Here is a 25657-nt window from a genome sequence, read left to right as displayed (position 1 = left end):
CAGAGAAGAGGAATCTCTTCACTCTCTTAAACTCATTATTTTCTCACTTTCTTTCTGCATCTGTAAATGTTTTACGTGTTATAAAAGTCAATAAAGTCTTGTTTGTATTTAAAGAGTGATATGTGATTATGAATTTAATGTCTTAAACTGCTGATCTTGTTACTGTTCTAATAGTGTTTTCACTATAGTTAGGGTTAGATGTAAAAATAAGTGATTCTTTTAAATTTCCCTATAAATTAATTAATAATTGAGCTAAACTGACCTGTTACAAGCAGCAAGGGCCCTGAATTTGGGGCACGTTCAAGCTCAAACCGGTGCACAACGTTTTGTTACGGTTTCCGGATTGAACAACATGTTTCCCAGAAACGTTGTGCAATGGGGTTTGAGATCCATTTTCTCTTGTTTGGCGGGTGTGTCAAAAATGTCAGCCCAATCAGCATCAACATGTATATAAACCACACGGTATTAAAGAGACAGCTCGCACAATGGGTCCAAGTAAAGTTGTTTACAACTGTGTTCTCTTTTATTCTGGACGGCAAGTGCAGTGACTATAACATTGAGCGTACTATTTCACAGTATTAAACACATGTTTATACAGACTTCATCAGGCTCTGGAAATTCTTCAAAAAGATCACAAAGAATGGCCTTCTCAGCTGCCATAGTTACAACTCTTGCGTCATCAGAACAAGGTGTTCAACACACCACCGTTTCCATTTAAAAAAAAAACGTTTTGCAACGTTTTTTTCGGGGCAGAACGCAGCCCTTATGTTTCTGTTCCTTTCTGATGACTCAGTCTGCTAAACCTGCTCTCTGCTGCGCCCTGCTGGACTGGAGGAAATCTATTCATATAGCCTATAAAGGAGTAGGGTATTCCTAACAAAGGCTGTTTCCAGTTTCAGGACCACATTTCTAGGACCAAAGGTGTTTTTTTTGTTGTTTTTTTTGTTTTGTTTTTGCATGTATTAGCAGTTTTATAGCACTTACTATTCAATTCTGTATTTTTATTATTATTTTTAAGTAATGATTTAGTTGTTTAATTGTAAAAATTTTATTGATATACTGTCCTATAACCAACCCCTAACCCTAAACAAACCCGTTGGTAATCCTTCTGAAAAATTTTATCTAATTTGTTTCAATATATGAGCTTCTTTATTCTAGTTTTAAAATCAGTTTTCTTGTAAAGAGGCTATTTGCGTGGCACTTCACCTCTGATGGACACTTACAGTATTTCACAATTGCTAAAACACTAAACCCCATTCTCTGAACCCAATGCTCAGTGGCATAAACCCATTTGTCGAATCAGTCACTTTGTAGGCAAAACCTTAAACAAGTTCAGGTAGTTAAGATACTGTTTGCAAATCTCATCCACTTTTTTTGCAAAACTCTAAACACATTCTTACTCACTAAAACACATTCTGCACTGTGTTGCAAAATGGTAAATACATGTGGCAAAAGTTAAACACAACTACAACACAGTTGTCATCCTTTAAACACAATGACTCAAAATTATTCACACTTATTTCTAATGATGTGATCAAATCAACTGTATAAAATATAGGTCAGTTCAGAGTGCACAGGTGACACAGGTGCTGAATGATGATACCAACAATAGATGGAAACAATCTGAAAAGTAGAGGAGGAAGAGTATGTGTAAGAGGATGATGAGGAGAAAGAGCAAGGGGTGTGGAGACAAGGCTGTCAAGGCTGGATCCAGCACAGGTTTGTCCCTTTGCCTGGCAAGAGATGACATTGCCTGTGATGTGGAAAATGTCCTCAACAATATTCAATAATATTCAACAATATTATTGATCTGACAGTACTGACATTATAGGATGAGAACTGAACTAAGCTAGCCTAGATGATGACATCACTGTTTTCTGCAGAACTGCTTTATAGAGGAAAATAATTACAGTCATTTACATAATAATTGATGGTCTTTACAATGTAAGTGAATCAACACTGAACTGACTTCAGCTGAACAATGACACTATTTTCTTTTAGAGCTGTACAGCCAAAATGAACCCTCTGCATTACTGATCATCATGTACCTGTTATCACTCTAAAGCTGCTTTGACTATACTATACTATACTATACTATACTATACTAGTATCTGTGTTTTTTGTGTACTGTATCGTGCTTTTATAGAGTTTTCTTTGACCTTTTAGTAATTTGCATTTAGACTGCTGTATGTTTGCAGTATGTAAGTACTGTATATACAGACATTCAATACTGTATAATATTGGATATAATACTGTACTTGCAGTACATACAGTATACTTTAAATTCACATTACTTGTGATTTCTATACATTTTATGTAATGGCAAAATGTGTTTACTGTGATACAATATACTTTTTTTTTTTTCTGTAACCTCATGTTCTGGATGTTGTGTTTTCCATTTTTTAATGTAGTGTCTAATGAATGATCTGTAGTGTTTATATATTGTTTAATGTGTGTATAATCTGAAAGCTTTGTTTGATTTTGCCATAAGAGTCAGAGGTTTTGTGAAATTAGTTTGAAGATTGGATTTGTGTTTAATGTTTTGAGAAAATGAGTGATGGTTTCAAGAAATGTGTTTTAGCAATTGTGAAATACTGTAACAAAGTGCAGTAAACGGTAAAACAATTGAACCACAAACTAATGCGTTTATTAGTACATTAATAAATTAAAATAACTTGAAAACAAAACAAAAATAAAATACAATTTAGTCAATTAATAATGGTTATTGACCATTTTATGGAAAGTGAAAGAAATACAACACAAAGGCAGTTTCACAGACACTCAGTATCAGAATCAATGAATCAGTGCAATCTGGGACACTTTAGACTTCGGTAGTTTACTGTAATTTTCACTTCAACACTTCAGACTAACAAATAAGAGGCATGATAACAGCTAGAATAATATCATATTGACATTTTCCTTATAACAAATTCATATGAACATCTGCTGGCAGAAATTGTACATGCACAATAAAAATGATTCAATGAAATAATAGAAGCAAAAACAGACGACTATTTCTCACAAATCCCTTTCCTCTTGTGAGAGCATGGTTGATCATTCCAGTTGTTCACAGGGTCTTTTGTAGGGTTCAGTTCAATACAGTCCTCATTTCCTTCATAGTTATTCGGCTCATATTTGAACCAAAACCTGAACAAAATGTGTCAGATTTTCAGTTACTCTGAACCTCAAATGTTCAATTAAAGTTTTTATTCATTCAGCAAACCTGTTGTCATAATTGTGTTTGTGGAAGAGCTGTATCTGATTTTTGAAGGTTGTGATTATCTAAATTTTAAATGAGAATTAAGAGGACTTAAATACATCCACAGTGGTTTTCTGTGTGTTTCACTTACCCTTGATTCAGTGTTGAATTATCCACCCATATCATTCTGTGTTTGTTCTCAATGTCAGACAAACCAATCCACACTCTCTCCTTAGCGAATGAAGATATGAACCTCTGTGTGTGAATGAGAACAGGAATAAGTGTGATTCCTCTCATTCATGAACAGATGTTTCAGATGTTCATATTGGTGGTTTAAGTTTTTCAGATCATAAGCCTATTATGTTTACTGTTGATATCTCTTGTCATACTACTGAAATTATTAGACCTGCAAAATGGTCACGTGTTGGCCTGTTTGGTCCAACATCTGTGGATAATTTTTCAGTAGCATTCAATGAGGCTTGTCATTTGCTTTCTGTGGATTATCTTGCTAATGTGTTAAATGTGGATGAGCTTCTTAACATGTTTAATTCTTTATGCACCAGTGTTTTAGATATTGTTGCCCCTATGAAACTAAAAAAACATAAAAGCAAAGTTGAACCATGGCTAAACAGCAACACTCGTAGTTTAAGACGAGCCTGCAGAAGAGCAGAACGCAGGTGGAAAAAGGATAAAATACAAATATCCTATGAAATCCTACGGGAGTCTTTAATTACATATCAAAAAGCCGTGAAAGCTGCCAAATCGGACTATTTTTCTGAGTTAATTTCTAAAAGCACTAACAGCCCCAGGACTTTATTTAATATATTGAATTCTGTTTTTAATCCAACAAGCAATACTTATTTAGTGGAGTCCTCAACTTCGTGTGAAGACTTTTTAAGATTTTTTGTGGATAAAATAGATGTAATTAGACAGTCCATTATTCCTTTTACTGATGACCCTGTAGATTTTTTTGAGTCCCACTAGTTTTTTAAATTCATTTGAGGTGATTAATATATTGGTTAATGGATTCAGTTGTTAAGCTGAAGCCTACTACTTCTGCTCTTGATATTGTTCCTACCCAATTTTTTTAATTGGTATTTGATAGTGTTGGGGACTGGATTCTAGCAATTACAAATAAGAGCCTTCTTTCTGGATCTGTTCCAGCTTTTTGTAAACACGCTATGGTGAAACCTCTGTTGAAAAAGCCAAATCTGGACACAACTGTTTTATCGCACTTTAGGCCAATTCCAAATTTACCTTATGTTTCAAAAATCTTAGAGAGAGCTGTATTTATGCAGTTACAGAGTTTTTTGGCAAAGAATAGTATTTTTGAAAAATTCCAGTCTGGATTTATGAAAAATCATAGTACTGAGTCTGCACTTCTAAGAGTATTAAATAACATTTTATTATACGTTGACTCTGGGAACTCAGTAATTTTAGTACTCTTAGATTTGAGTTCAGCTTTTGATACAGTTGATCATGATGTTCTTTTATCACGCCTTGAAAAATGTGTGGGCATCCAAGGAACTGCCCTTAGCTGGTTCAGATCTTATTTTACTAATAGAACCTTTTCAGTAGGTATTGGTCATGCCGTTTCATCTGTAGCACCCCTAACTTGTGGTGTTCCCCAAGGATCTATTCTGGCTCCCATTTTGTTTTCACTCTACATGCTTCCAGGTTCAATTTTTAGGAAGCATGGAGTGTCTTTTCATTTTTATGCAGATGACACCCAAATTTATTTACCTTTAAAACATAATGACAAGCAAGGCCTAGAAACCTTGCGTGCATGCTTAGAGGATGTACGATCTTGGATGTCTCATTTAAATGAGGGCAAGACTGAAGTAATTGTCTTTGGGCCCTCAGTGGGAAAATGAAAACCAAATTTTAATTGTGGTCATTTAAATTCCTATATCAAACCAACTGTGAAATATTTGGGAGTTCTTTTTGATTCTTCCCTTAAGTCTGACCAACATATAAATTCAGTAGTTAAGTCATGTTTTTTCATCTTAAACTTCTGTCAAAAGTTAAAACTTTTCTGTCTTCTAAGGATCTTGAAAGAGTCACACATGCGTTTGTTTTATCTCGATTGGACTATTGTAACTCATTGTATGTTGGATTACCCCAATCCTCCATGTCACGGCTACAGATGGTCCAAAATGCCACAGCCATGTTTTTAACTGGGGCTTGTAAACCAAAAAAAAAAAAAAAAAAAAAAAAAAATATATATATATATATATATATATATATATATATATATATATTATTATTATTAGCGTCTCTTAATTGGTTGCCAGTGCGTTATAGAATTGAATTTAAGATTTTGCTGTTTGTTTTTAAGTCTTTAAATGGTCTGGCACCTTCCTATTTGTCAGACCTTTTAAACGCGAATACGTCAGTTAGATGCTTGCGATCCTCAGACAGTATTACTCTGTCTTATCCAAGATCAAGATTGAAGATGAAAGGTGACCGTGCGTTTGCAGTGGCCGGTCCGAAGTTATGGAACAGTCTTCCTTTATCTGTAAGATCTGCTTCATCCTTATATGATTTTAAATCGAAGTTACAGTCTCATCTTCTTAGTCTTGCATTTCATTCATTCTAACTCTTGTTTTTTTTTTTTTTTTCTTGTTTTTTTTTTTTTATTTAGTGATGTCTTTTTACTACTACCGTCTTTGATTTTATTCTTTTCTCTGTACAGCACAGTGGTCAACTTTTGTTGCGTTTATTTGTGCTTCATAAATAAATGAAATGAAATGAATGAGATTCTCACACAAACTCACCTGCTTCTCTTCAGTGTTGATAATGACCAGATCAGCTCCTCGATCCCTGCAGTACTGCCTGCTCTCAGACCAGCTCTTCAACTCATGGGATATGAAAAAAAAATAACCTGGACCACCTTACATAACCACTTTTCAAAACTGTGTACATATACAGTAAAGATAAAGAGAACTATGAAAAAATAAATTACTTAGACAAAACAGTTGTGTACTAACCTCGTTTAGAAGCTTCTCTTGTCAGGTCATCACTCAAAGATGTGACTTTGCTTTCTAACTCCAGTTTCTTCTGTGTTAGTTCAGTGTAATTCTCCTGTAAGCTGTTGATGGTCTGATTGATCTCTTCAACTGAGTTCTTGTAACTCTTGACCAGAGATTCTCTCTCTGCTGTGATGAAGATGATGATGACCAGCAGAAGAACACAAATGAGCCCGAGACACACTGTCATCAACACCAAACATCTACTTCCTCCTTACAAACAAACAGAAACACAGATATCAGTGAATACCTGTCCTATGATTACAACCTGAATTCCGGAAATGTTGGGATATTTTTTTTTTAATTTTAATAAAATGAAAACTTAAAGACTTTCAAATCACATGAGCCAATATTTTATTCACAATAGAACATGGATAACAAATGTTTAAATTTTACAATTTTATGCACAAAATGAGCTCATTACAAATTTGATGTCTGCTACAAGTCTCAAAATAGTTGGGGCGGGGGCATGTTTATCATGCTGTAGGATCTCCTCCTCTATTCAAAACAGTTTGAAGATGAATTTATGGGTTTCTGAAGTTTTGGTGTTGAAATTTGGTCCAGTTCTTGCCTGATATCGGTTTCCAGCTGCTGAAGAGTTTGTGGTCATCTTTGACATTTTTTTCTATAGTTGAAAGATCTGGACTGCAGGCAGGCCAATTCAGCACCCAGACTCTTCTACGACGAAGCCATGCTGTTGTAATAGCTGCAATATGTGGTTATACATTGTCCTGCTGAAATACACAAGGCCTTCCCTGAAATAGATGTCATCTGGAGGGGAGCATATGTGGCTCTAAAACCTTTATATACCTTTCAGCATTCATAGTGCCTTCCAAAACAAGCAATCTGTCCATACCGTATGCACTTATGTACCCCCATACCATCAGAGATGCTGGCTTTTGAACTGAACGCTGATAACACGCTGGAAGGTCTTTCTCTTTCACAGCTCTGCTCATTTTTACTTCTGAGAGACTCTGCCTCTCTAAGACATCCCTTTTTATAGCTAATCATGTTACAAACCTCATATCAATTAAATTAATTAGTTGCTAGATGTTCTCCCAGCTAAATCTTTTAAAAATTTCTTGCTTTTTCACCCATTTGTTGCCACCGTGCCAACTTTGAGACCTGTAGCAGGCATTACATTTGAAATGAGCTCATATTTAGTGAATAAAAGTGTAAAATGTCTCCCTTTAAACATTTGTTATGTTATCTATGTTCTATTGTGAATAAAATATTGGCTCATGTGATTTGAAAGTCTTTTAGTTTTTATTTTATTTAATTTAAAAAAATGTCCCTACATTTCCAGAATCCGGGTTGTACGAAATAATTCAAATAAACCTTTTAATCTATATTTGTCTTTAGATAATGATGCAATAAGACCTTTTGCAAGACAAACATTGCTTTACTGTAAAATATCTAAAGATTAACATATTGAAAGTATTTGTGTATAAGTGTTAATTAAATAAATATAAAGGCAGAAACATTGACATACTATTCTTAGAAAAATTATTTGAAATTGTATGACACTTCCTCAGACATTAGTAACATCATTAACACCATCTGCGACAGCATCTCTGATTTAAAGTAATTTTCTACTTACTGCGCTCTTCATCCTGCCTGTGATTCAGTGTTCGAGGTTTAAATGTGTCCTTAATATTTCTGCGTCCAACATTTTGATAAAAATTGTCTAATTCCATATTTGGCTCTTATGTTGGACAGTACGTCTTTACAGATGAGCTGTGATCTTCAGAATGAGAGGTGTTTTTTACTGACACCTAAACAGGAAGCTGTTTCATTTCACACCTGCCTTCAACAAGAATAAAGACTTGCAGTACAACTTAAAAACTCTCTGCAGACTACGTTTGTGTATTGTACATTCAACCATATGTTATCAGCTTCAAAAGTCAACAAGAGGAATCTGTGACCACTCAAATGGACTCAAACACCCTTAAACAGCCCAAACTAGACCTTTGTGTTGATGATGCAGGAAACAGCAGCAAGTGCCCTGAATTTAATGTTTCTGTTCCTTTCTGATCACGTCAGTCTGATAAACCTGCTCTCCGCTGTGAGCTGCTGCACTGGTGTTACATGTAGGTTGCAGCAGAGAAGAGTTGAAGCAAGATCTAAATGCAGCAGTCTTTATTTTCAAACAAACTCAAATCTTTATAAAACCAAGCAATCAATCTAGCATAATATAGACATCATCAACAACTATACAGAACTAAACCCAGGCTTAAATACACAGGCAAACATATCAGGAAAACGAGACACAGCTGACAAGACAAATGAGACACACCTGAACTGAGACTCAAATCAATATGTAACCATGGAAACAAAATGACAGGGTGCAGAGGAGTACTTGAACCAATTAACAGATTGAAAACAAACCTAGAAACTAAGACATGAACAGAACAAGAAAACAGATCAAAAACAAACTTTAAACATGACAGTACTCTCCCCTCCAGGTAGGCGTGTCCTTGCACCATAATACATACATAGGGGTGGAAGGGTGGGTGCCCTGGAGGCTGACAAGGAGAGGCTTAAGCAGAGTAGGAAGCCTCAAGGGCGATCAATCACAATGAAAGCATCAAACCTGCAAAACATCTAATGTGCAAACAATATGATTTACGCACTAAATTTAGCATAAACTCCAGCACTACATGCATATTTTAAATGCTCAAGACAGACATCTCTACCTGAACCTCAGAGATTGGCTGCCGCCCATGTTTTCCACTTGCTATTTGCATAAAGTTGAGAACTGCCCAAACTTTTTTCAATCTCTGCCGCTCTAAACGCTTTCTTCATTCGCTATCATTCCCACAATACACAGTGCAAGCGTGAAGAGCAACTTCCATAGGAATGAACTGAAAATGCTTGCTCTGCTCCGCGCCAGTGGACACTCGCCGTCAGAGGGCACTGGAGACGCAGAGACATAGTAGCCCCCCACCCTCTCTCCCCACTCTCTCTGGGGAGAGAGCGGCCTCCTGGCTGAGCTCTGGGGCTGAGGAGAACTCTGAATTGAGCTCATGGGTAAGCTCAGGGACGAGAGTGGGTATATGACTCTGGTCAGGGGCTGAAGCCATCACTGGACTCTGGACAGGGGCTGGAGCCCATGTGTGTGCAGCCCACTAACACACAACATGACTGTGGCCATAATGGACAGTGCTTTATTTACTGGTGCTGACTCAAGAGCTAGAACAGGCTCTGGGATTTCTCTCACAAGAGCGGATTCAGGAAATTCTCTCACAGAAACAGGCTCAGGCGGTCATCTTGGCTGAGGGCTCAGGCCTGGCGGCCATGACGGGACCAGATTCTGGAATGGCGGCTATGATGGGATGAGACTCTGGAATGGCAGCCATGATGGAAAAAGGAGACTTTGGAAAGGCGGCCATTAGAGGACAAGGCTCTGGATTTCACACATGGTAGAGGATCTGGGAAGATCACTTGCTGGAATGGCGGTCATGACAGGAAGGTACTCTGGAATGGCGGCCATGACGGGAAGGTACTCTGGAATGGTGGCCATGATGGTACGGGACTCTGGAGTGGCGGCCATCTTTGCTGAAGACTTTGGATCTGAGATTTCACACATGGTAGAGGATCTGGGAAGATCACTTGCTGGAACCATTGGCATTTGCAATGCTGTATTCCTTGGAGTGGGAATTTCTCTCACCGCTCCGATGGTGAAGTTCAGCCTCCCGCAATCAGGATCTTTATGAGGTAGTAAGTCAGGTCATGGCCATCCAAGTCCATATTTACTGCTGCTAGATCCATTTCTTTTGGTCTGTCGATCTGTTACACACAGGTTGCAGCAGAGACGAGATGAAGCACCATAATTAGCTGTGCCCATAAACATTTGCGTGCAATATTATGGCATGATTTCACCCCATTACTGAAATTAACATTCCATAAAATTGACACCAAGGAAATGACATTGTTTACATCACTCAATTTAATTTAGGTGTGTCCCAATTATTCTATGCCATTTTGTAGAATAAATCGGTGTTCACACTAAAAATTCCAAGAAAAAGTCCTCTTTAAATACCCAGATAATGCACTTAATTAATCAAGTGGACACTTGATGAACTTAACCGTCACAGCTTTAATTAAATAGAGGGGGAGAGGCTATCATAACAAAATAACCTTATAAAGTTCATATACTACACAGTTGAGTACATGTGCATAGTTCATAGTGTATTGTGTGTCATTTTGGAAACAACTCCAGTACCCCATTCTGGTGTATTATTATTTGTGTACTATAAACCTGGGTTGTAACTCTCAAGGTTGTTGATTAGAAATAAGAATGGTCTGCTGTTGATCTCAGACTTTCTCAAGCCTCACAGCAGAGCCCTGTCTCTGATCAGATAAGCAGATCAGCTAATAAGATTAAACTTACTGGCATGCAGTAATGCACTGGCCATGACAACCACCATGTACATAAATGACTTTATGCACCACATATATCAAAGACAAAAAACAACAAAAGACCAGAGTTGGCGTGTCAAAAAAACATGTTTTATTAAATTACTCCAGGTAACAGCTACAGACAGCGACAGATCAGTTGGTCTTATTGGGGTTACAGCGTGGGCTTGGATCTTCCTTCACTTGTCATGTACAGATTATCGTGTGTTCACCTGCAGAACAAACGAGACGTCATTAATGTTTGTACATTTACAGTCAACATCAGCACTAATTATGGTCCTTTAAGGCAGTAGTCACACCCCCTCTAAACCTTTAAAAATCAACATTCTTCAAAATATCTTTTATGTTCAGCAGAACAAAGAAATTCACACAGGTTTGGAACAACCTGAGGGTAAGTAAATGATAGCATTTCAGTTTTGGGTGAACTGCCCCTTTAAGAACTCAGACATAAATCACTCACGAGATCATCAATCTTGAGGATGCTGCGGACCGTTTCCGTGGCGAGGGTGAGTGCGCTGACGGAGACCAGCAGAGGCTGAACTACCAGCTCCTCCAGGATGTTAGAGATCCCACCCTGAGAGACCAAAAGACATGTTACACACTCATTTCCTGTCAGCAGTTACAGCTTTCTGTCCGTAGGTGGCACTATTGATTAGTTGAGAGTCACACCTTGCGGACGTTAATCCCAGCGGTCTTTTCTCCCTGAGCGTGTCTGTTGCGCAGCTCCGTCACAGTGGAGATGGGATTAAGACCAGCATTCTCTGCCAGAGTGGAGGGAATGACCTCAAGGGCGTCGGCGTACGCACGCACACAGTACGCCTCCATGCCGGCCAGAGTACGGGAATATTCTGCCAACCTCAGTGCCAGCTCGATCTCTGGTGCTCCACCGCCAGCAATCAGAGCTCTGCAGACGCACAGGAAGAGGAGTAAGCAAACAGCTTCTACCGATTCAAAAGTTGTGTCACAAATGACACACTATACACTCAACTGTATAGTGTATGAACTTTATAAGGTTATTTTGTCATGATAACCGACTGTTCAGAGAGAATAACAGCATCCACAAAGAAAAATTATGTATTATGGTTATGTATTGAGAAACATATAAAAACATTGGAGTCCCTTGTGATCTCTGTTACCTCTTCTTGACCAGACAGCGGATAACACAGAGGGCATCATGGATGGATCGCTCTGCCTCCTCAATCACCAGTTTGTTGGAACCACGGACAACGATACTGACCGTCTTTCCGGGATTTACACATCCTGTGATCTACAAACACAAACAACACACTGCTGTCATTATCCAACACGGACAGAGCGAAAACATCTGAATTTCTGCATTTGGAGTATCTTTCTATAAATAAATGTAGGAGAAAAACAAAACATGTTCAGTTGGAGATGCATGTGTGTTATAAAAGTTAGGTTACCTTCACTAGTTTGCCAGATCCATCCAGGCTAACCTCTTCTACAAGCTCTGCTGTTCCCAGCATCTCTGGAGTGAAATGGTCAACATGAGCTATAGGTTTGGTGCCAATAGTCTGATGGGAAAGAAGAAAGAGGCATGTCCACTTCAGAATGTGTATTAGATATCAGACAAACTTTACACTAAAAAGCATTTAGTGGTTTCACGACAGAGCTGGATCTTGCTGATCATACCTTGCAGATGAATTCAATTTCCTCCCTCTCAATGTCCTTGATCACCATGATCTTCATCTTATTGAGGAAGTGAAGGGCCAGATCACTCAGGGCATCTCTGAAAGACACAAGGATCCACAAACATGTTGAGCACCACTGACAGAGGCTGATACACAAATCCATATTCTGAACATGATAACGATCCCAAACACATGGCGAATGCAACAAAGTTGTGTGGAACAAAAGTGTTCATGCTAAAGTCTTCAAGTGGCCTCCTCAGTCCCCTGACCTTAAAACCATTGAAACCCTTTGGGAAATTATAAACCTGAATTGACAAGTCATTCAGGTCTTCCAATAACCAACTTTGGGAAGAACTTGAGGATTAGGAATCGAAAAATAAATGGCAATTCTGGAATTGGATACTTGTTATAAAATTAAAATTTAGATTCCACTTTAGGTCTAGATCCATGCATTAGGTCTTAAAGTGACAGCAGCCTAATAAACCTGCTGCCGGTTGTGTCATTAATGTTAATCAAGAACAAAAGAAAATCACTCACTGATCTTGACTGAATAACTTTTGTTACTTCAATAAGGATTAATCTGTATTTTATTTAGAAAAGAAAACTATGCAGTGTTATTTTACATGTGATTTCAGGGAATCGATAAGAATTGGAATCGAAATTTCTGAAATTCAAATGATACCCAACCCTACATGGCATGCACAAAGTTTGAGAGAACACCGGCAATACCGGTATCACCAGGTGGGGAATGTTGGGAGTTTTTCCCTCTTTTTGCACCCCGCTTTTGAATCGCTATTTCAAAAGCGTAAGTAAAATGCGCACAGCCATTCATAACGATGCGTATCCACTGTTAGGTTAGGTTCCCTATTAGCATTGGATTTAAATCCAAAATATTGCCAAATAGGCACGTTTACATTTCGCTTTGAAACCAAATCTTCTGCCATCGTCAGCTTCTCACTCTCGTGATAAATGAAACCCTGTCTCCTGCTGCTGATCTGTGCTGCGACTCTCGTTCAGGCTCATGCTGCATTGAGCAGATGCATTCAGTTTTTAATCAAAGTGTTTGTTCTCTACCTGAACTAAATGAACTTTTATTACTATAAAAAATTAAAACAAAGGTGGTGGTGACAAGTGATGTAACCAGTGTTGCGGCTGAACACCAGTAACACCAACTATCACAGCAAGCCTAATTGTATTAAATGTATGCTTTATTTCCTGTGAGCTTCTTGTTTTCTATGCCTATTTCTATTTTCTATCCATTTTTAATTATATGATAGTTTGCCTTTCTTGCTAAGTAATGTTATTTTAATACTTTAACCAAGTTTAGTGCATTCTTCTTCCCAGTGTAACATACTCATATTTTGATTGTTTAATTGAACCTGAAGTGTCATTAAAAGCAAATATTGTGCAAATAAATCCCCTCCGGACATCACTTTTGGCCACTACTGTATATAGCAAGGTTAGCATGTCATGTTTTCTGTCAGCGACTGGAGGTTTGTGGTGATTTTGTACCTCAGGATGGATTTCTGGATGAGCAACACAGTGCAGCCGGCTTTCTTAATTTGTTTGATCAGGTTGAGGATGTAAGCTCTCTCCTCGCGGAGCACACGGTCCATCTGAGCGTAGTCCGACACCACAATCTGATTGTCCATCTGTCCCAACAAGAGCACCGTACAAACACATTAAAACAATGACTATGATCTTGACCAATGCTATAGATGAAAGAAGAAACTTTTCACTTCTTAGCAAGCTCTTTATTTTATAATTGGAAAAAAAGAAAAAAAAAAGCATATGACCACGTACATCAGTTTTGGGAGGGGACAAGCAGAACTGGATGAGGCCGATTTTGGCCTTCTCCACACGGGACACTCCAGTGTTCACCACCCTCTGAGTCAACACCAGACCATCCACCAGCTCACAGTCATCAATGGTCCCTCTGTAAACACAAACACATCCATGAATTTATTTCTGCTAAGAGAAACTACTTCTTTCTAAAACCTGAAAACTGTCTGTAACCTGAAAACATGAGATAGAATAAAGACTGGGGAGTATCTGCTTTTGACAATGTATACGTTTCTGTGTGCCTTCATTCTAAAAGTTCAGTGTATCTGCCAGGTTTTACATTTAAACTGCGTCTCACCCGAGTTTCTTGACAATGTGGATGTTGCGGAGATCGACGCTAGTGGCGGTGGCGGGGTCAATAACCTTCATGACCGCGTCGACGCTCATGGGCGCAAGCAGGCTGGAGTACTGTGACACCACCTTAGAGCAGAGCGAGGTGGTGGCGCTGTTCAGAAGCGTCTCTTTGTCGCTGAGCAGCACCGGCTGACTGATGGAGGTCAAGATCTCCACCCCTTTCTCAACAGCCTTCTGGAAGGACTCGGAAATGATGGTCGGGTGGATTCCTGGCAGGAAAAACAGACCATGTAAAACTTGCTATCATAAATAAACACCTCTATGACAAATAAAGAATTATGAGAAAGGGTCAAAGGGCAACCTGAATGGTTAAAAATGGCATCTGTCCACTGTATGACATCGTGCATCAGAGGGTTATAATGTTAAAGCAGTACTAACTAGGGCTGCACGATATATCGGCCACCATATCGGTATCGGCTGATACGCGTTCTTTTATGATGGATGGATGCACTTTTCGGAGCTTCAAAAACTCGGCCACTATTCAATGCCATTACAAAGCTGGGATGAGCCATTTTATTATGGCTGAAAGAAGAAAGTCATATACACCTAGGATATCTAGAGGGTGAGTAAATTATTGGATAATTTTCATTTTTGGGTGAACTATTCCTTTAAGTAATGTCGTCCAATGACTTGTTTCCATTATTTAGGCATTGTTTTATTTTTAAGGCAACCAATTTTATTTAAAGGAAAGCAATCCATAGGAGTGTAAAATTCATTTTAAAACATATACTAGTCCAAACTAGGCTACTCTACTTTATATATTTGATTTATGATGAAGTGCTTGAGACAAGGCCAATATATCGGTTATCGGCTTTCAAATTTAAATAATTAACGGTATTGGCCAAAATGTTCATATCGGTGCATCCCTAGTGCTAACATATTTAAATCCATTTCATTTTAATGTCCAGTTTATAAATAACAGGTTTATTGTAACTAAAGCTTACCTTTCTGTAGCAGTTTAGAGCAGGCGTCAAGAAGAGCTCCAGCAATCACCACCACTGATGTAGTGCCGTCACCAGCCTCAATATCCTGAGCTTTAGACAGCTCCACCATCTAAAACACACACAGATGTATCCCATGATACTCCAGACGTGACCTCTGACATGCAATGACTGGGGTGGGAATCATTTAGAACGACAAATGAAGATATTTTTTGATGAAATCTGAGCTATTTCTGTCCCTCCATTGACAGCTACGCAACTACCACTTTACAAAGTTATATTGATATTCCATATGAATTGAGCTGTTTAGTCCAAATTTTCTGAAGAGACACGATTGCTTTATACAATGAACAAATTGAATTTAGGCTTTTATTGTACACAAGAGCGAGTAAATGACAGAATTTTAATTTTTGGGTGAACTAACTCTTTAACATTCAGAGGATTTTTGAAATTTGTTAATCGATTTGAATTGGTAGAAAATAGAATCGCAATTCATGTTTGAATTTCTCCCCACACTGTAATCTGAACAATATCAAACTAAAACAAACGCTTTCATTCAGCACTTTCAGGTTATAGAAATGAAGAAAAACATCTTTGAATCACGGATTTACCATTTTGGCCGCAGGATGCAGCACCTGCATCTGTTTGAGGATTGTGGCTCCATCATTGGTGATGGTGACGTCTCCTTTACCATCCTGAATCTGCAGAGAACAAAAACATTCACTCAGTGCACAGAAAAAACACAGTTATTGATTGATATAACACCAAGTCAAGCGAAGCATAAAACTGTCATACTATATGACGAGATTTATATCAACGAAAAAAAAAAGTACCATTTTGTCCATGCCCTTAGGGCCCAGACTCGTTCTGATGGCATCTGCAACAGCTGTCAATCAAAATACAAGATCAATCATCACACCTGCTGTTGCCATATTTAAATGTGACATTTATGAATTACATACATACACATTTATATATATATATATATATATATATATATATATATATATATACACACACACACATACACATATATATATATATATATATATAAAAAATTTGTGTATATATATATATATATATATATATATATATATATATATATATATATATATATATATATATATATATACACACACACACACACATATACATATGGGGAAAAATACATTTTAGTCAAATTTCTACGCACAATAAAGACTTTTTTAATGAATGAAATGTGTTTGCTCTTTTTTTTTATTTGAATTAAAATTAAAATATTTATATGTTGATTATATTCATACGCACATATTTATGTACACAATTATTGAGTGCGTCATGTGTTGTCAAAATGAAGACCACACCTTATATGGAGGACAGTGAGTGTGCATTGTGATTGTGAGGACCACACATGGCTACATTCTCATCAAATAATGCGTTTAAATACGCCACTTTTGCAGAAATGAAGGCATTTGTGCAGATATTATCATGTTTATAACGGTACAGGACTCCTCTTGACTCATGCTCCCTCTGCACATCACAATATAATAAAACTAATCCCTGTCAGTGTTTCTCTCAGATTGAACATGAATATCCATCTCTCTCACCTTTCCCGGCGCTGATGTTGCTGAAGCGGATCTGGGCGGGTTTGTCCCGGTCCACATACGCGCCTCCTTTGTTTTTAGACCCGTTCGACATCGCTTCAGGCATGATGGCTAATACTTATGTTATGTTGCTCCACAGATTTCACAGACGCAGATGGACGTCGCCCGGTCTCTCTAGGCCGTCTCTGCGGTTCGGATGGGTTCAGATAATGTCAAGTTCAGAAATCCCAAGCAGAACCTTCCAGATCCACCGGTCGCGACGGTAACAGAGAAAGGACCCCGAGCGTGACAGTGCGGCGCGTGAGGATGACGTTCAGGGGTGTCTTAAAACATGCCCAAGAAGAGACAGTTGCAGTAAGTAGATATGCTGTAGTAGGTCTACAACGCCCCCTTATACAAATGTCAGAGTATTTTGTGTTTTATAGTTTATAATATATGATTCGCACAGTTTCTATGCTTTAGGATAAAAAGTGAGACCGCGAGCTGCTGTGTTCATAAACACATGTGTCTGTCAGCGCGCGCGTGCAAGCAGCCGGTTCACTGTTTCTCTGAGGTCTGAATGAAGAGTTGAAGTGATCCAGTTAAGGTAAGCAGGATGGTGGACATGATGTTTAGATAGCGGTATTTCTATAAAACACGTGCTGTTTGTGTTTGTCATATACATACCGTGTGGTGTAACTGATGCAAGCTCTTACTAGACACTTCGGTAATAATCCAAAATATTTTGTCCTTATATCATGATGATGTTTTTAATGTTTCTAACTTCCCCTTTACGTATTATCAAATAAAGCATCGTAAATGTACATTTATGGAAACACAAAAAGTACATTAACCAAAAAGTACATTAACGACATGTAGTTGAGCAAAGTTTTAGTTTTAGATAGACTTTAGATAGGCCAACGTCTTATTTTTATTTATTTATGCATATTTTTTTCTAAAATTTTAGATTGCATTTTGGGTGTGTTGCAATATAAACAAAAACAACAACAAAAACATAATAATTTTAAGATGTATATCATAATTTCATGATGTATATCAAATGTTGTGACTTGTTTGCTACATTTAATGTCAAATTATGCACTTATCATCACAGAGCTAATTTTTGAAACTATGATTCTCATTAAAGAAAGTTGTTTATAATATATGCAACTCTATATAAGTTTCCATTTGTTAACATTAGTTAACTATATTAGTTAGAATAAAGCAACAATGATCACTTATATCAATGTTATATATGTCGTCATATTGTCCAGTCCTAAAACTTGTATAGTTTTTCTCAGTGTTTATTTAAAAACACCCAATTATGCAGAATACAAGATGGTAAATATTTAATTGATGAGTTGTCAACACAATATATAACAATACAGGTATGATTTTACCCCAAAATCCATCGTTTCGACGCAAAATGATAACTGCAAAACATGTTTCTCTGCTGGAGTTCAGTTGTTTCTGTGAATTGCAGTGATCCATTTGTTTCTTTTTTCTGTAGCTTTCGGCACTCTTTAAATATATACCTCCGGTTTTGTGTCAAAGCTATTTGTACAGTCAATCACAAAGCTCTTTCCCATTTTGGAAGTGTTTTGTGTGTTTTTCGCGCCATTCACGCTGAAAACCAATGCTGCCGCTCAGTCTTTGTGCCACTCAGTGGGCGTGGCCGCAGTCATAACGGTCGACGGTGACGTCAAGTACATAACCTCTATTAACAAAGATTAATACTCTACCACATGTATTTGCTCATTGTTAGTTAATGCATTAACCAATGTTAACTAATAGGACCTTGCTGTGAAGAGTTACCTTAAAAAGTCTTTATTTTTAGATTTTAGTTGGTATAATATACTATTAAATATACTTTATCAGTTTAGCATCCTATATGAACTACTCCATAAATAAATCATTTGTCATCACATCATGACATGTATTGAGGACATGTTGTACAGCATGTGACGCTGTTATTCTCCTCAGCATGCTGTCCCTCAAAGAGAAGGACCGGCCGGTGGTCAGGAAGCTGTTGTGCGCCGGCTGCTGTGTGAGATGCGTCCTGCGCTTCTGCTGTGTGGGAATCTCCTCTGCTTACAGACGATCATACCAGGTCTGTCATATTCAAGCCTGAAAATCAGCTGGCTTTGCCCGATGTAGGTGCGTCATTGTGTATGTATACAGTATGACTGGCATTAATGAGCATTTCTGTTCGTAGGACATACACAAGGAGCTTCTCACCTTCATCAATGAGGAAAACAGCCCCTCTGATGAGGTCAAAACAGACGAGCCGCCGAATAAACGCATGAGAGTGGAAGAGGATTGTGTTACACCAGCGGAGAAGGAGACGAACTCAGACATTTGTCCCGTCTGTTTGGGAATCCTGCAGGACTTCTGTGATTCGACTTTCGCCAAACAGGTATGTGTTTTTATTGTAATTTTGATAATGCCTATAAAGAACACCATCCCACAGAACAAGATTCACTGTACCAATACAACAACTAAATAAAATAAATAAATAAATACACACACAAAAAAAAATATAGGGTCCATTATATACAGTTGGCTGATATTCACATATACAGTAGTGGCCAAAAGTGGTGTCTGGAGAGGATATTTGTGTTTAATGACCCTACAAGTTCGATTAAACCATGAAAATATTTTACATTTTTTCATATTTAAAACATGTGGAAAATACAAAACGCCAAACTAATTTACAAAATATCTTGGCAAAAAAAAAGTCAAAAACTAACTTTAACAAAGATTAATAAATGCTGTAAAAATATATATTTCTCATTGTTAGCTAATGTTAGATAATGCATTAACTAACGAGATCTTACTGTATTCTTTATGGTACTTTTTTTTATCTATATTCTGCTGCCATGTGGACGTTATGGATTTTTTTTAATCCGCAGGTGTCAGATGCTGTGAAAAAGCAGCAGTATGAGTTTGACAGTCTAGTGCTGACCGTTTCTCTTCCCGCTCAGCTGTCCGTCAGAGAGGTGAGTCCTGCCGCCACAGATGATTGGTTTACCATCTATTTTTGTGATAGAAATATGGACAAAATGTGTTTCTCTGTGCATTTCTCTACAGCATTCCTGTTGGTTGCATGTCAAAAAGGAAGTCAGGTATGTAAGCAACACATTTCCCATCATTCCCAGCAAGCAACAGCATCCATTTAAAGCAGAGGTTGTCAGTTCTGGCCCTTGAGGTCCACTGTCCTGGGCTGCGTTCTACTTAAATGATGTATTTCCATAGTTTGGCCTAAGTGTTTAAGTGGGTTTGAAGACCGCAAGCATTTTTTAAGACTTTTTTTACTCAATGAGACACACTTAAACCAGTGCGTGAATGCGCTGCTGCATTTGCACCAATAAAATGTGCAACACTTTGCAGTTTTAGAACTAGTGATGTGAAGTCCGATTCATTTCCACGAACCAGTTCTTTCTGACAGTTCGTTTCAATAAACCGGTTCAAAAGACTCATCTTTAAATCAATGATTCATCGGTTCCGTGCGCCGTCACGCAATGATGTCACTACGCAATTCTTTTCTAACAACAGAGTCATGTTGTATCAATGAACCACTCAAATAATGTAATTTGTGTCAATGCATATCGCTCACTATTTACAACCGAATTATATTTAACATTGAAAGTTGTGATGAATGTTGGGATACGGTTAGCCTCAAATCTCACTCTAAAGCACTATTAGCGATAGTGTGGATTTAGTGTACATTAAGTGTACTGGATTAAGTGTACTTGAGTCAGTCTTGCACAAATACACACGAGTGACCAAGACTGCAAGTGTGTGCATTGGGACCGGCCCTAACTCTGCAGGAAAGTGGCTCTAGAGGATCAGAGTGGAGAACGCCTGGTTTAAAGTGACTGAATGTTCAGAGATGTTGTGTTTTCAGGGAGAAGAGCATGTGTTTAGGTAAAGATGATGTCATCCAGGTGAAGGACGCATTCAAGTGGGCCGTACAGGGAAAGATCGGCCAAGAACTGGGAGCTGCTGTCCTGGCCAATGTGAGTCCTCCTCCTTCCTGATTGAGTTTGTGAATAATTGACTATTATCTTATCTCTTGGTTCTGTGATCTGCAGAGTCCGTGTGAAGTGAGTGTCGGGTTTGTACACCCAGAAACAGAGGAGGACTGTCATTTCTTGTAAGTGGGTCAATGATGAAAAGTGTTTTTTTTTTTCCTGCGCTGCACTAACCTTTAATGGCAGGTTTGAATGGTTGAGCTTGACTAATGCAGGCGACACTGAATTTGTAATTAGAGTATTTACATTATCATTTTACATTTATGCTTTTATACAAAGCAACTTTTGTAAGACTTTGCTTAATGCATAAATGTAAATTTGCCATCATGTAGAATGGGTCCAAATGTTGGCACTTCCTGATTAACACAGATGTGTCTTTCTTTGGGCAGAGCAAACACCTGTCCAGACTGTTTCAAACCCACCAAAAACAAAGCGGTAAGGTTTCCCATTTTTCCCATTTTGTAATTCCAGTCCTCCATGTTCCCATCTCTCTCCACTATCTTTTAAAAAGGACCTATTATGCCCATTATCAAAGTCTTGATTTGGTTTTGGGCTCTACTAGAATAGGGTTTCATGCTTGAATGTTCAAAAAACATTATTTTTCACATATTTGACATTGTTGCAGCACCTCTTTTCCCTGTCTGTCAGTATCGCTCTGTTTAGTTCCTGTCTCTATGATCCCCTCCTTCTGAAAAACTCAATGAAAAGCTCATTGAGCTCGGCTCGACCAGTGTGTTGTGATTGGTGGACCATTTCGAGTGTGTTTGGGAAATGTCCTGCCCCTTACCTTACTGCAAGTTTCAACACATGACTAACCAACTCAACCAGGCCCCGTCCCTTTATTCTGTGTATGAATTATTAAAATGAGGAATATTGTGACATGTTAATTTCCAGAAGAAAACTCAAGACTACAGTGGACGAGTTTCGGAGAGTTCAGAAACGGTGTTACTGATATAGAGAACAACTCTCTTTGGAGGGACTTTGTAACTTTGCAGACCTTTTTCATGCGCAAACAGCAACATTACACACTGAAGGAAGTTGAAAAAAAAAGGAGCATAATAAGTCCTCTTTAAAACCAAAAGTGCCTATTTTAAATATGAAAGAACTGTAGTTGTATTCCTCTTGGTCTCTGTCCCTCAGTCCATCTTCACCAGGATGGCGGTGGTTAAAGCTCTGGAGAAGATCTCTGATGAGAAGTTTAGCAGGTGAGTGTTTTCAGTTTTCATGCTCACATGAGACAGTTTTTGGTCCTTCTCTTTTAATGTTTGTTGTGTCATGTGCAGGCATTATCCATGTCCACCAAAGAGACCAAACACCAGATGTACAGCGCTGGACACCACATGTCTCCACACGTCTGTCTTTATAGCAGGTACGTCCAAATAGTTACTAAACATCAGATTTCTATGTTGTCAACTCAACCCATAATTTCAGTGTGATTTGTATTTATATATATGGCGTCGGTAGAGTTCTTTTTTTTTTTTTAATGTTTTTGAAGTCTCCTCTGCTCACCAAGGCTTCATTTATTTGATCAAAAATACAGTAAAAACTGTAATATTGTGATATATTATTATAATTTAAAATAACTGTTTTCTATTGAATATATTGTAAAATTTATTCCTGTGATCAAAGATGAATGTTCAGCATCATTACTCCAGTCTTCAGTGTCACATGATCCTTCAGAAATCATTCTAAAATGATGAAACATTTAGAAACATTTATTATCAATGTTGCAAACAGTTCTGCTGCTTAATATTATTATTGCTATATATTTTTTCAGGATTCTTTGATGAATAGAAAGTTAAAAAGAACATTTATTTGACATTAAAATTTTAATTAAAACATTGTAAATGTTTTTATTGTCACTTTTAATTAATTTAATGCATCCTTGCTGAATAAAAGTATTAATTTCTTTAAAAAAACTTCATCTTACTGAACGTCTGTCTCTGCAGGTCGGTATAATAAGTTTTCTCGGGAGCTTCCGCAGACGCCGTGGGTGATCGATGGAGAGAGGCGGATGGATGGATCCGTGGAGGAGCTGATCGCCGCTCCTCTCCTGTCCTCGTTCAGAGCTGACGGTAAGCATCTGTGTGTTGGCATGGTCTAATCACCTCGCAAAGTGGACTTCACAGGATATACAAAATCCCAAATTGTAGGCGATGTACACGTTGCTTCCAATTGGCACTGCGAGCAGCACAGGTGTTCAGATTGATTCTAGACAGGCAGGATTTACCGTCAAGTCTTGTTTCGTCTTTTCCATGTAGGTTTTAACTTCTCATCTTCAGGACGAGAAGACGTGGACGTAAGGACTCTGGGAAATGGTAAAACGCACTCCTTTCATACACTCTACATTTCCACACACATTTCGTCTGTGGAAATGTACACACATGTTAAAGAATTGAGGTTTGCGTCAAAGTGGTCATGTGATTGTCATAATATATGTGCTGTTTCTGTGGTTTCTCAGGTCGACCGTTCGCTCTAGAGCTTCTGAACCCCCATCGAGCCAAATTCAACAGAACCGAGATCAAACAACTACAGGAGGTACATGCGTTTTCCTGCACTTCAGTAATGTGTGAGAATATCTAGTGTTATTGGTAATATATTAGTAATAGTTATGATTACTCATGCATTTCAGTCGTGTTTATACTTGCATTACATTAAAGTCTTTTGAAGCTGTATTTTACAGTTCTACCCTCACAGTCAATTCCTAATATTTTGTGGGAGGCTGAAAGTATAAATGGCCCCAAACACTTTTTTGTCATTCAAATGCATATTGCTCACACAGATGTCAAGATCATTTTCAAAACTGTAAGCTCTAATCTGATTGGCTGGCTTTATATCATTTCTGGGAATAAGGGTGCACAGATTTTCAATGTGAATTTTGACTCCTGTTCTCTCCTGTCCTGCAGACGATCAACCAGTCATCGGACAAAATCAGAGTACGATACCTACAGATTGTTACCAGGTGTGTGTGTGTGTGTGTGTGTTATATATAAGCACAAATATCCATTGAGAGTCAAAAGATCTATAAAAGAAGTGTATTTGTTAGGGCTGCTGGGCATTGACATACATTTCACGAGTCGAGTCGATTCAATTCCGGTTTCGATTCAATATTGGAGTATTCTGATTCTGAACAGCAGCACAGACTAAAAGATCGATTATTGGTATTTAAGAATCAATATCGGTTCATCAAAATGAGAATCGAGAAATCTACATTTTCAATCCAGCCCTAATAATTTAATGTGTTTATTTCTTCAGGGAAGCAACAAGCCGCATGAAAGAGGGTGAAGAGGAGAAGACTAAAACCTACAGCGCCCTCATCTGGACACAGAAAGCCATCGACGACACTGATCTGGAATTCCTGGGAAACATCAAGGTCTTTCTGAGCTTTCTGATGTGTTTGAGCAGGACACATGAGAAGAGACGTCCTGATGATTGTCTGTGTGTGTTTAGGATCTGAAGATCGCTCAGAAGACTCCGCTGAGAGTCCTGCATCGCCGGCCGCTGGCGGTCCGACAGAGACTCATCCACTCCATGAGTGCCGTTTACCTGGACACACACCACTTCACCTTGAAGCTGTGCACACAGGCCGGGACGTATCCTTACACAATTCACATTCACGTCTGTAGTTCTCATGTGAAAGCTAATTTTTAAGTCTCTTCTGCTCACAAAAACATTAAAACATCCTCATGATTCCAGACTTTTTGAATGATCAAAGTCAGTGTTAAGAAAGAACAGAAGATGATATGATTTGATGTACTTTTAAATGTTTTGCCGTTGTACTGGTTTCCCTTCACGGACGACACCGCAGTTACATTAAAGAGTTTGTGCACGGAGACTTCGGCCGTACTAAACCCAACCTCTGTGACCTCATGAAAACCGAAGCTGATATTCTGGAGCTGGACGTCGAGGTGCGTTTTATTAAATATGCAGTATCACGAGTCACAGCTGATGTGGTTTGGATGATTGATGGAAATGTTTAGTAGCACTGCATGTTATCTCAAATCTCTAATATTCCTCTTTCCTGTCTGTTTTAGTCCGTAGACATCGACTGGCCTCCTGCTATTCCGGATTGACCTTTGGGATTTTGAGAACAGTTTATGTATGTCAGGACTATATATTTCTGTCATACGGTTTTTTGTTAGTTTGATAGTCATTTGGTTGAATTAAAACAAACCCTAATGCATTGCACTATATGCTTTTTCCTTAATAAAACAGCCTAATTTTGTTTATGTTATTGTCATGTTCCTCATTTAACAGTCTAGATTTGTTTTTGGATATGCAATTTTCACAGAAAAAAAGTTTTGTTTTTCAAGTTTAAATTTACATAGTGTTTAGATTAAATCATATATATACATGTGTCCCTGGACCACAAAATCAGTCATAAGTCACACAGGTATATTTGTAGCAATAGCCAACAATACATTGTATGGGTCAAAATGATATATTTTTTTTTTTATGCCAAAAATCATTAGGATATTAAGTAAAGATCATATTCCATGAAGATATTTTGTAAATTTCCTACTGTAAATATATCAAATTATTTTTTTGAGTGGATATGCATTGCTAAGGACTTCATTTGGACAACTTTAAAGGTGATTTTCTCAATTTTTTTTTTTTTTTTTTTT

General features: G+C 38.0%; 3 protein-coding genes across 4 annotated transcripts; 1 reads left to right on the top strand and 2 right to left on the bottom strand.

Annotated features, from left to right (window-relative positions):
• Window positions 1–2637: 2637 nt before the first annotated feature.
• On the bottom strand, window positions 2638–8223 carry LOC125271409 (CD209 antigen-like protein C). The gene is made up of 5 exons (XM_048195485.1): window positions 7829–8223; window positions 6190–6441; window positions 5977–6083; window positions 3351–3454; window positions 2638–3147 (listed from the first exon to the last, which is right to left on the bottom strand). Exons 1-5 carry the CDS (start codon window positions 7923–7925, stop codon window positions 3012–3014), a joined length of 696 nt encoding a protein of 231 aa, XP_048051442.1. The 5' UTR covers window positions 7926–8223; the 3' UTR covers window positions 2638–3011.
• A 2495-nt stretch (window positions 8224–10718) lies between these two features.
• Window positions 10719–17289, bottom strand: cct4 (chaperonin containing TCP1, subunit 4 (delta)). The gene is made up of 13 exons (XM_048196059.1): window positions 17023–17289; window positions 16270–16322; window positions 16048–16137; window positions 15440–15548; window positions 14440–14704; window positions 14103–14235; window positions 13812–13951; window positions 12301–12397; window positions 12072–12182; window positions 11784–11914; window positions 11317–11551; window positions 11108–11221; window positions 10719–10859 (listed from the first exon to the last, which is right to left on the bottom strand). Exons 1-13 carry the CDS (start codon window positions 17123–17125, stop codon window positions 10845–10847), a joined length of 1596 nt encoding a protein of 531 aa, XP_048052016.1. The 5' UTR covers window positions 17126–17289; the 3' UTR covers window positions 10719–10844.
• pus10 (pseudouridine synthase 10) lies at window positions 17235–25261 on the top strand. Of its 2 annotated transcripts, none has more exons than XM_048196060.1 (19): window positions 17235–17373; window positions 17482–17605; window positions 18982–19108; window positions 19214–19414; window positions 19911–19997; window positions 20089–20123; window positions 20906–21017; window positions 21093–21154; window positions 21422–21467; window positions 22173–22237; window positions 22316–22401; window positions 22982–23107; window positions 23294–23350; window positions 23494–23570; window positions 23939–23994; window positions 24288–24405; window positions 24483–24625; window positions 24841–24940; window positions 25067–25261. In XM_048196060.1, exons 3-19 carry the CDS (start codon window positions 18983–18985, stop codon window positions 25103–25105), a joined length of 1536 nt encoding a protein of 511 aa, XP_048052017.1. In that variant the 5' UTR covers window positions 17235–17373; window positions 17482–17605; window position 18982; the 3' UTR covers window positions 25106–25261. The 2 variants fall into 2 exon arrangements, with proteins under 2 accessions (XP_048052017.1, XP_048052018.1); XM_048196061.1 differs by having other exon boundaries at window positions 17252–17373; window positions 17468–17605.
• The last annotated feature ends 396 nt before the right edge of the window (window positions 25262–25657 follow it).

This window comes from Megalobrama amblycephala, linkage group LG7, assembly GCF_018812025.1.
Source record: "Megalobrama amblycephala isolate DHTTF-2021 linkage group LG7, ASM1881202v1, whole genome shotgun sequence".
Taxonomy (NCBI): Eukaryota; Metazoa; Chordata; class Actinopteri; order Cypriniformes; family Xenocyprididae; genus Megalobrama; species Megalobrama amblycephala.
The sequence above is the reverse complement of the archived record's forward strand: the minus strand, read 5'-3'. Positions and strand labels throughout refer to the sequence as shown.